The 11,644-nt window shown below is 39.2% G+C and overlaps 1 protein-coding gene across 2 annotated transcripts; it reads right to left on the reverse strand.

Moving 5' to 3' along the window:
- Positions 1–8,205: 8,205 nt before the first annotated feature.
- On the reverse strand, positions 8,206–9,815 carry LOC147603280 (universal stress protein PHOS34-like). Of its 2 annotated transcripts, none has more exons than XM_086796861.1 (4): positions 9,475–9,815; positions 9,248–9,351; positions 8,697–8,815; positions 8,206–8,492 (listed from the first exon to the last, which is right to left on the reverse strand). In XM_086796861.1, exons 1-4 carry the CDS (start codon positions 9,698–9,700, stop codon positions 8,417–8,419), a joined length of 525 nt encoding a protein of 174 aa, XP_086652987.1. In that variant the 5' UTR covers positions 9,701–9,815; the 3' UTR covers positions 8,206–8,416. The 2 variants fall into 2 exon arrangements, with proteins under 2 accessions (XP_086652987.1, XP_086652986.1); XM_086796860.1 differs by having other exon boundaries at positions 9,248–9,366.
- Between the last annotated feature and the right edge of the window lie 1,829 nt (positions 9,816–11,644).

Raw genomic sequence — 11,644 nt, forward strand, 5'->3', positions numbered from 1 at the left:
TCGCGAATCTCTTCGTTTGCCTTCTGCCATGGTGATTCGATTCACCATAAGACATGGAGCGTATTGAGATTCTAATGGCCCGTCGTGTGCTTTAAGGTGAATCAAATCACCATGGCAAAAGGCAAACGTAAGAGAAAAAAAACCAATGGCACAGGGCAAACAGTCGAAGAAAAAACAAAACAAACAAGCAATATACAAGAAACTTACAAAACAATCAAGTAATATACAAAAACTTACATTTCTTGCGTGAGAATGGATGGAGACTATCGTGCAGGAGGTGGAATATCGGTTCAGTACTGTGGCGGTAGTCGGAAGTCACCTGGAGGCAAGCAGGAGGACGGACAAGGCAAAATCGATAAGAGAACAAAAAGGTGGCGTGATTAACGGCTTTCATTAGTCTTTAGAGCGAACACACGTGCTGGCGGGCTGCCAGGGCGACTAGGCGGCGCTGACGTGTCGCATAGCATTAAAAAGGGCTTTGATTAAACTTTATAGCTTGTACACGTGCTAGGTACATGACGGACTACCACGTGGCATTCATGGAATGGCGGGTGAAAACGCGGCGCTGACGTGTCGCATAGCATTAAAAACAGATTTTCTAGGATACTCATCTCATTTATTGCCTCTCTTGGAGTTCATATTCTCATTTATCTCCCCCACCAATGACCTTCATCTCCATCAACGACTGACTATCTCCTCCAACCCTCCTTCATCAATCATCCTCCTGTATCCAACGTCAAAGACAAACCTCCAACCTCCTTCATCTCCATCTCCTGCGACGTTTGTATACAATTCGTTTTCCTGGTATTTTTATCTCTTTTGTGCTTCCTTCTTCTTTTGTTATTTCGTTCTTTTGGTTTCATTCGTTGAGAACTCCTTGCTTTGTCTTTTCATCGCGTTAAGGTGAATTGAAAACCTATGACTCCTCGCCTTATGGTGAATTGACTACGAAGAAGAGTATTTTAATTTGTTTGACACCTCCTCTCTCAGTATGGGTACTTGAGAACTATCTTTATTTGTAATTCACCATAACGTAAGAGGCGTTGCCAAAGGATGATAAAGTCAAGCGAAGGTCCCATAGGAAGCACAATATTCCTCCTCGCATTATGGTGAATCGATTCACCATAACGCGAGAAGAGGTCCTTGACTAGATTCACTACTACAACGCGAGGAGGAATACCTGGATTCCTCTGGCATCTCCTCTCGCGTTATGTTGAATCCATTCACACCACACAGAGATTTGTTGTTTAAGATCGACTGTCTCTTGATTCATTGCTTGAACTAATATTTTCCATGTCTTATCTACACCCTTGAATTCAACCATGGCACAAGTTCAAGTCGAGTTTGATGTGGACGAAGAGATTAAAGAAACACCTGCAACTCTGTTGTATGACTTCCTCTACAAATGTCGACATCATGATTTGCACCCTGCAATTTCGTTGATATTCAATTGCGATTTTTCTCTGGAGGATACATTTTCTAGCCATCATGGATACTTTGAAGAGGTAAAGCAAGAGTTTGACGAGCTCACAAATGAAGAACCAATGATGATTGATGGGAAAAATCACATTCATTTTAATCTCAAGGTGTTGCCGGAGAAGAAGCAGAGGATTGGCACAAGGTACCATGTGATAAGAAGAGAGCTTTGCTATGCCCTTTTCACAAAAGAAAATGCCGCTTGATGGAATACTCTTATGCCTTCTTATGCTTCTTGCACATGAACGTGCAATTAACAGATGAAGAATGTACAAAGCCGCATGCAACAAATGAAAGTGAAGACACGATTTCTCGTCAGGCTAGTCCCACCGTTGAGGATGTTGCTGAAGAGGAGGACACTCCTCATGTGATTGAGGAGTTCAATGTTGAAGAAGAGAGGAAGCTCAGTTCGGCAGTTGATATTGAGGCAGTTAGAGAACAAAACAGTGATATAGGTCAGCTTGTGATTGAATCAGATGACTCCTCCCCCATTCCAACGCCATTACTCTCCTCCTATACCAAGTAGGAGATTCAGAGTATATATTGCTGACAGACATACAACATGTATTTAACTTAAGGGAGGACCATTGCATAGCTTTCATAGCCCAAAATTTGGAGGTCGATGACAATTTTGTAGATGATGATGGGATAGATAAGTACTTACTAGTGGATAGCCATGTGAAAGACACCGAGTTCCTATCTGCTGCAGCAACACTAAAGATGAAATTATTCTAACCAGCGCATGCAAAACACAAATATGAACTCTGATCAAAGGGATAGGAAGAATTGGATCCCAATTAGGATCCACTCCTGGAGCATCACAATTTGGGGCTTCATGCCTATTACTGATTGCATTTAGGCATTTCCATTCTCTCTCTTTTTCTCCTTTGGAGACACCTCGTTCGGTCATGCAATACAGGCAAGGATACTTGGCCATTGCTCCTTGGGAAATACCAAACATGCATTTCAAGGTTTTAAGATCTGCAGAGCCAGGTGCCATTCAACCTCATATTCACCATATCCTTCTACATAAAGCTTTTCGCCATTCGACTGCTGCTTGATAGTGGAAGGAAGCTCAGTCTGGTTGAAGTACCACTTTAGAATTTCATGGGTCTCTATTGGAACCTGTTAACAACAACAGTTAGATTGTCTACAACATCATAACAAGAGGATAGCAACATAATATTCTTTTTTTAAAAATGGATAGCACCAAATCTCATTTTCGGATTGTACACTAAAGTGCTTCTCATCAGTATTACTGATACTAGCATCCAAAGCTCTATTCATTAAAGTAATGCTAACCCTTTCCAGCTTCTTTCCTTTGATCACCTCACTCTCATTAAGTTTTAAAACAAATTTCAGCCTTTCATTGCACTCATGTACACTGATGTCATAAAATTTCACCATAGCCATTTGTAATTTCCGAACATCCATGATGAAATTGTTGAACTCTGTAAGCTCTATGATTTTCTGTTCCCCGCTCTTTTTAGTCACTGTCAATGTACTAGACACGTGACAAGGCTCTCCAACAAGTTCGACCATTTCCAAGTTGAGAATATTTCGAGCTTTGTTCACGTGAAATGGTTTTGGAATGGGAATAACTGTTTTTTTTCCAAGCTTACAATTGAAACCCTCTTTAACTTTATTAAACAATATCCTGTAAAACTTTGTGCTTATACCAACCATGTCACATATACCTTGTGCATCTGCAGGCGTGAATGCTTCACTCACCTCCTGCAAGGATTGCTTTGCTATGGTTGATCGAAGTCTTGCAAACTTAGGATGCTGTATTGCTGACTCCACGATGTCTTTTGTCAGAACTTTGCCAAATATATCAGAACCTTGCTCTTTTGGACCCACAACATCTGTGACCATCCTGAAGCAACAACGATAGCTATTTCAGTCCACCATTCATCTAACTATACCACCCCCACACCCAATCCCCCATCTCCAACATCTGTGACCATCCTGAAGCAACAACGATAGCTATTTCAGTCCACCATTCATCTAACTATACCACCCCCACACCCAATCCCCCATCTCCAAAAAAGGAACTAAAGATGAAAATGAAAAGTGAGTGCTCAAAGAAATTTAAGCTCAAAGAAATTATAGATCCCAATACCTGCAAGCTTTTACACGACGCTTCCATTGGCCACCTCCAACATTGAGTTCTTCCAATGGTTTGATCTATCTCTTGCGTAATCGAGCACCCAATGGCGTGTCTTTCAAATATTGCAATTTTCTGTTGAACTTTTCAAGTTGTTTTCAAAGGTGTGCATTCTCACTCTCCAATGTGAAATTGTTGATTTCTTGAACTGCCAAAATTTCATTCTTCTCCTTAATAGTGTCCTGCATCTTACAAATAGTCTGCTGCAAATGATCAAACTCTTTTTGTAACCCAGCACAAACTTTTGCTTTATCCTCGTTTGAAGCTTGCAAAGCTGTTGTGATCGATGCCAAGTAAAAATTCGCACCTTCAAGCATTTTTATTCTGGCATCTCTATCACTCAAATGTCTTTCAAAGATACTTTGACATTGGCCAAACAGTCTTTTGCAATATCCAAGCAATCCATTTTCACCCTCACACACAAACTTGAAGAAACTTGTCAACCCAAAGAATGATGGAGATTGAGAGGAGGTTGGATCTGGTGGGTAAATACTACCATCCAACCATAGATATTTTTCTTTCCTTCATTTCGAAGCTCAGTAATGCGGGCTTCGCATGCTGGCCTAGACCAATTTCTCTTACAGCATTGAGCATAATCGGGTTCTACTTGGAAGTGGATGTCCACCTTTTTCTTCTTTTGCTTCACAGGTTCCATTGCATTGTTCTGTGCTTTAACAACACCAAAAAGCATCATGAACTCACACTTTAACAAAAAAAAACCAAAGATATTACACTTATCTCCCGTGAAGAAGATTGCTTCATTAAAACCAAAAGACAACATCACTAAATAATACCTCCTTGTCCATCAAACAGACTTGTTGGTATCCTGGATGAACCAAAATGTACAGAGTACTTGTAAGCACAACCCTCACTTGAAAAAGGTAAGAAATGGGATTGTTATTCATGCACAAGCAGGTATGGCGCATGAAGAACAAATACTTTTCTATCCTTTTTCAAAACTTGCCGCCTTGAGAAGAAGAGAAAATCAAAAACCTCCCGCTCAAAACAATTCGGATTTGGAGTGGTTGTGGTTGTGGAGTCGGGGAAGACAATGAGGGAGACAATGCAAGATGATGGGTTGCAGGGACGAAGTTCGGTTCAAGTTTGGTTAGCAAAGTTGGCTTCGTTACATTCAAAAGTGTAATGAAGAAAGAGAGTGGTGTCTTTTTTCAATAAAATAAGGCACCATAGTGGGAATAAAAAACTATACTTAAGATGCATTGTTTTGAATTAAAAAACACCCTACATGTCAGCAGTTAATGGAATAAAGAACTCAAAAATGACGCACGTACCCTCCAATATTATATGTGGATTTATTGGCTTGCTTTGTCCACATCACCATCCCAAGGGATCTCTTACAAGGCCCCTTTTTGAGTCCAAATTTTCCCTAATGGTTTATTTCATAAAGGTGAAAAGCGAGGGTGTTTGCTCACTTTCAAAAATTTCAAGTCTTGGTTGAGAAGAGAAATGAGATACAAATACAATGCTTGAGATTAGATGGTGGAGGGAAAGTATTTCTTCAATAAGGTCAGTGATTTCTTGAGAAAGTAGGGAGTCAAGAGACAGTTCATATCTAGGTACTCTCCAACAGAATGGTATTGCAAAAAGAAAAATACACACATTGGAGAAATAGCACATGCCTTGACGTATGAAAATAATATGCAAGATTATTTTTGGACAGAAGCAAATGTTGTTGTTTGCATTATGAATATGACTCCCACTACAACTGTTTGCATTATTTTTAGGCAGAAGAAAATGTTGCTTGCATTATGAATAGAACTCCCTACTACAAATCTTCATGGTATGATGCTTAACAAAAGTTTACAGACATAAATGCCCCCCTTGAAAGTGTTTGGGCATATTGCATATGTACATGGTCCCAACGAAGTGAGAACAAAGTTAGATACAAAGGTAGAGAAATGCATTTTCATTGGTTATGATTTAGAGAAAAGAGATTATAGATTTTATAATCTAACCACTCACGTGAGATGTGAGTAAGTAGAAATGTTATCTTTGATGACATGTCAGTGGTAGCTGGTATGCAGCACTAGTGAAAGCAATCAAAGATGCAAATGTAAGAAGTAATAATGCTACCCCACATGTAGAGCAACAATCACAGTGGCTTAGTGGACCTGGAAAGTCCTCTAGAAGTGGATCGAGTGTAAGTCCATGGACAAGGGTAGATTAACCTTTTATGCCTCATCTGTTAGCAAGTCACTCATATGTGGATGGTGATTCTAGTGGCTCCGAGTAGAGCCTTGATGAGGAGCTTAGCATTCCACCACTGATCATCCGCGTGCAAGGAGAACCAGGATTTCTTTCAAGTCACTTGGCATGGATCCATGTGTACATAGATCTATGGGGGTTAGATACCATGTTGAGAGGTTGAGATATTGTGAATATATAACCCATCATTATGCTTACATGGTTAAAGAAATAAAGAGTTGAAGCCTGCTTGTTTTGAGTAGGTACTTGAAAATAAAAAATGAAAAGATACGATGGATGAGAAGATGGCAACATTGGATACACATGCAACATGGGAGTTCGTGGATTTACCTATAAGGAAAAGAAGGCAATTGGATGCAAGTGGATGTATAAAGTTAAGCATAACTTGGGTGGATTAGTGAGTAAGTATAAGACAAGATTGATTTTAGCAAAGATTATGCATAGATCTATGGCATTAACTATTTGGAGACATTCAACGCGATTGCGAGAATGGCAACTGTGAGAGCTATCATTCCTATGGGTATAGATGAAGGGTTGGTCAGATGGATGTAAAGAGTGCTTTCTTGCATGGTGATTTATAAGAAGAATGATTTCTTGCATGGTGATTTACATGGTGATTTGCAAGAAGAAGTGTACATGATGCAACCACCATCGGGTTATGAGAATGATGCACACCTAGATTTTGTATGCAAGTTACGTGAAGCCTTGTATAGCTGGAAGCAAGCATCTAGAACATGGTCAAACAAGATCGAGGAGTATCTTGTTACCATTTGATTTCAGATACCCAATGTAGATTTCTTACTTTATATGTGAAAAAAGACAAAGGGATCAGGTTGTTATTTGGGTAAGCTACGGTATTTCTTGGGCATAGAGGTGGTGGTGACATTTTGTTGTTATAGAGGTAGTATGGATTTTAGACATGTGAAAGTATGGTATGACAAGATGTAAGCCTATTTCAGTGCTATTGGAGCATAATATAAAGCTTTCCATAGAGACATGTGAGCTTTTAGAGGACCCATTATGTACAGACGCATAGTGGATAGCTTGATCTATATAATCTTTTACGAAGTCATATTTGAGCTATGTTGTTAGACTTGTGAGTCATTTAATGGAGACTCCTTAAAAAGACACTTAGATGTGGCTAGATGGATTCTCAAGTACATATAGTCCACATTTGATTATGGACTTTTCTGTGTGAGGTTGACGCATAGATACAACTACATGGATACACATACTGATTGGGGTGGTATTGTCACAGACAAAAGATCTACTAGTGGCTTTATATTTTCTTTTGGAAGTATTGCTATAAGTTGAAATAGCAAAAAATAGTTTATAGTTTTATTATTAAGTACAGAGGCAAAGAGTAGAGGGATGCTGTTATGGCAGCTTGTGAGGTAACTTGGTTTCAAAAACTACTTGGTAATATTGGTGAGCCTATGGATAAGGTAGTTGTTGTCATTTTGTGTCCACATGAGTAACATACAGTTAGCTAATAACCCAATCTATCATGCAAGGAAGAAGCATTTTAAGATACATTTATAACCTTGTGAAGAAGAAAGTTCTACAACATGTGATGTAGATTTGATATATGTCAATACATAAGATTAAGTAACCGAAATATTTACGAAGACACTTGGTATAGAGAAGCTTCACAGGTTTAGGAGCTTACTTAGGAGTAGTACAATGTGTTGTGTTGAGCTTGAAGAGGAGTGTTAGGATATCGAGCTCAACTAGTGCTGCAAACATTGATGATCCACCTCATGGGAGATAGCTTTCGCACTTATACGTCACTAGCATGGTTGGTGAGATTATGGCTGGTATGCCGTAGTGGAAAATAAGATATAGTAGACACAATAGTTTTTAAAAAACTCTACATAAACATTTTTTTTGAAAATATTATATATAGTACACACTTTTCCTTTACAATCTAAACAATCCTCTCTCTCTCTCGCTCTAAGAGTGCTACATAGTGCACACTTTTCTTTTACAATCTAAAAAACTCTCTCTCTCTCTCTCTCTCTCTCTCTCTCTCTCTCTCAAATAACTCTTATGCGTTCCTCGCTCATTTTCACTCTCAAAGTGACTATCTAAACAAAACTCTCTCTCTCTCATAACTATCTAAACAAAACTCTCTCTCTCTCTCTCTCTCTCTCTCTCTCTCTCTCAAATAACTCGTGTTTCTCGCTCATTTTCACTCCCAAAGTGAAAATATTACTACACATTTATCCATCATCCCATCCTCACAAAAGGCTCCGTTTCTAAAAGTGAAAATGTTTTTAGACTTTTATCCATCATGCCATCCTCACAAAAGGTACTACATTTTGTAAGATCAAATGCTCAAAAGATCTTGGCATACTGTTTGATTTTCTATGGGAAGAAAATGTACAAATTTATTTAATGTTTGATTTTCTATGGAAAGAAAATGTACAAATTTATTTAATTTTTTAACAAAGTTTGCAAAAAGTCACATAAAAGTAGTAAAAACCACTACCTCCACAAACATTATCCAAAAACTTCTCATTGCGTTGTGACAAGGCCTTCATTAATTTATGGCTTTTTCACAATGACCACAGGACACTTGGCATTGTGAGCACAATAATCACTAACACTCCCAAGAAATGCCCTACAAAGACAACACACACAATGAAATAAGGAATTAACTTATCATCCAACCTTGAAGCCAAAACAATTAGCATACCTCATTTATGACAATTAGCAATAATCAAGCAACTTGAAAAACTTAACCTATCATGGAGCCTAGATATCAAAATAGTAGCAATAGAAACTTAACCTATCATGGAGCCTAGATATCAAAATAGTAGCAAACCTCTTTATAGCACCATAGCCGTGACTACCAATAACCAAGAAATTCGGGTGAAGCTTCTCAACTGCTTCGCATATACCATCCCTAGGGTCTCCAAGTGCAACCATGGTCTCCGTAACAAGCTATATATCAAAAACCACACACCAATACTTTCCTATTAATCCCTTTTCAGTATATGCAAAGAGAAAACATGAGACAACAAAGAGAAAACACATGTGAAGGCAATTTCTCTCTCTTTTAAAAAAAAATAGTAATAGAAGATATATTACCAAAAATTACTTTACAAATTGCCACATGGCCGCCATGTGAAGGCAATTCCTCTCTCTCTCTTCAGATGTGGTGATCTCTCTCTTGAAGATATGAGTAGCTCTCTCTCTCACACACACTCTCTCTCTCTCTCTCACACACACACACACACATCGCCCATGTCTGATCACTTCTTGTTGACATGAAGCTCACCAAAATGCAGACGGGCATTGGTGATCCTCGGAACAAATAATTGTGGCAATTTGCTACTCCATGAAAAGAGAGATGCATCAGTCAGAGGCACTTACATGCTTCTCATCGCAAAGGGTTTTTGCACGAAGTAGAACTTTCTTGGAGATCTCGTCTTGATGCTTCTTCACGGATTCCAGTATTTCGGGTGTGATGTAAAAACCTGCAGGAGGATATCCTTTATAAGTTGAAGGAGAAGAAATAGTTAGTAGAATATTGCACTAATTAGAATTTGGAAAACAAAGGCACTAAAAACAGGCAGAAAGCCATGGATGAGCTTGCATACCAGGGCCTGCAGGTCCCATGAGGACCTGCGGGTGAGTTTGAACATGCAGGAGCACGATAACGTCGGAGCAATTGCCGCCGCTGCCGCACGGCAGGATGAGGTTGTCGACGGCCCACGAGAGGGCGCAGATGCTTTCATCGCTCTCGTCCACAGCTACCAGGACCTTGCGGCGCTGGATTAAGGACGCCATGGCAGATACGTCGTCGTCGGCAGATGCTGCAGCCATGATTGTACCGGCCTAGAAGAACCAAGTGATCAGGAGGCACAAGATTAAGAGAAGAAGAAGCAATTGCTAAGGTTTGGGATCAGATAAATAGAACCAGGAGGCTTTCAACAGAAGAATAAACGCAGGAGAATTTAATAGAAGTAGCCGCGCGCAGGTGCGCACCTGGATTTGAGCCCATGGATTTGCTTTCCACGTGGTTTGACAGTACACTTTCCTTTGCAGCCAGTCTCTAGATCCTCCCGTAGTTACCATTTTTCCTCGCCCATTTGGTGCTTTTTATTTGCCCGTGTAGACCAGTGTTCGAAAAAAACTATTTTCCCAAAAAGTAAAAAACCTTCATCTAAAAATTGTGAAATTATTTATAAAGAAAATTTTCAAATTTTGAAGGTTTTTGTTCTACAACCCCTCAAAATCTGCAGGTTTTTATACCCTTAAGTTTCAAATTTGAAGGTAGTTTTAAAAATCTGCAGGTGCAAATTACACTATACCCGGGTTTTTTTCGAACACTGGTGTAGACAATGCCGTTTAGGAAACACGCCAACGCATGACCTCCTCGTCCTAGACAAACATCTCTACCACTTGAGCTATCACCTCGTGGCATCGGACTTGTGTGAACGTGCGGAGGTTTTTAGCATAAATTATTCTTATATGCTGCATGGCCGAGCTAACTATCTGTGAGAAAAGGTCCTAAGAAAGGGCAAGAGCAACAAGCATGAATATAATTGGTGCCCTATTCACTCAATTAAATATGAGGGCTTTTTCACACAAGCACGGGGGCCTTTTCACATGGACACAGTTGAGAGAATCTCTCAACTATGCCCACTCTTCACAATACTTGTAGAATCTGTGAGCTAAAAGTGAAAGAATTCTTCTCACGCAAACCCCCTACATGGCACACTTGGTAGCTGCAGCCATACTGTCATTGGTTTATGTGCCACACTTTTTGACCCAGTGCTGCTGCTCTCTCTCTCTCTCTCTCTCTCTCTCTCTCTCTCTCTCTGTGTCTTTTGTGTGGGGAGGTTTCATTCTTGTTTGATTCACAAAAATGCTTGTAAATATTTTCATATGTTTTTTGGTTTTCAAATAATCTTAAAACATCGATGGCTCTGCCGCATTAATTGGTGTGTTTATTAACATTGATGGGCATACAAAATATAATGTCTTGAATTAGACCTATTGGTGTGATTAACATGATTAGGCAAGTGATATGAGTCTTAGATGATACTAAATAGGGTGATTAACATGTCTTGAATTAGACCTATTAGTGTGATTAACATGATTAGGCAAGTGATATGAGTCTTAGATGATACTAAATAGGGTGATTAACATATCTGGGCATTTGACATAAGTCTTAAACGATACTAATTGGCATGATCTATGTTGATAAGCATGGGATGTAAGTCTTAAATGATAGTAGTTGGCGAGGACGCACGGATTTTTATCTATTAACATTGAGTGCTTATTATCCTTGGATTATGGCTTTGCACATGAATCTTAGTTCATCTTACTAATAATTTTAAAAAGCCACGTATCATGTATGTGCATTTTAAAATTATGAACAAGACACATCCCAATTAATAAATATTATAATGCTTCATATTTTTAAACGGCTACGTAGATGGCCTTTGAGTTTTAAATGTAACTTGCTACTCCCACGTCATGTCGGTTTTGAATTTTGACAACTTTCACCCACGAGATAAGTAAGTTGGGTACCCTTCCATCAAGAATCTAAAACCCCCCTTTGTTTATTCAGATGTCGTGACATGGGTAGCTCTTACGTTCCTACAGGAATTTACGGAATATGTATTTCGACTAGAATGTAGCAAGTATGGTGTGCTCTCGACATGTTTATCCTGTTAGGTTTTTTGAACGCCAAGCACACCCTTTGAAGGTTGCATGGTTTTGTGTATGTATTGTGATGTGGGTGTCTTTTGCTTTTTCTTT

Source organism: Cibotium barometz, chromosome 64, assembly GCF_041138505.1.
Source record: "Cibotium barometz isolate CiBa-2024 chromosome 64, ASM4113850v1, whole genome shotgun sequence".
In the NCBI taxonomy this organism is placed as follows: domain Eukaryota; kingdom Viridiplantae; phylum Streptophyta; class Polypodiopsida; order Cyatheales; family Cibotiaceae; genus Cibotium; species Cibotium barometz.

Excerpts from the sequence above, each read along its gene's own strand:
- LOC147603280 (XM_086796860.1), bottom strand. The coding sequence starts at position 9,700 with ATGGCTGCAGCATCTGCCGACGACGACGTATCTGCCATGGCGTCCTTA. Across the intron at positions 8,816-9,247 it reads CCCTTTGCGATGAGAAGCAT|CTTGTTACGGAGACCATGGT; the intron begins GTAAGTGCCTCT and ends TTTGATATATAG. Across the intron at positions 8,493-8,696 it reads GGCTATGGTGCTATAAAGAG|GGCATTTCTTGGGAGTGTTA; the intron begins GTTTGCTACTAT and ends TTGTCTTTGTAG.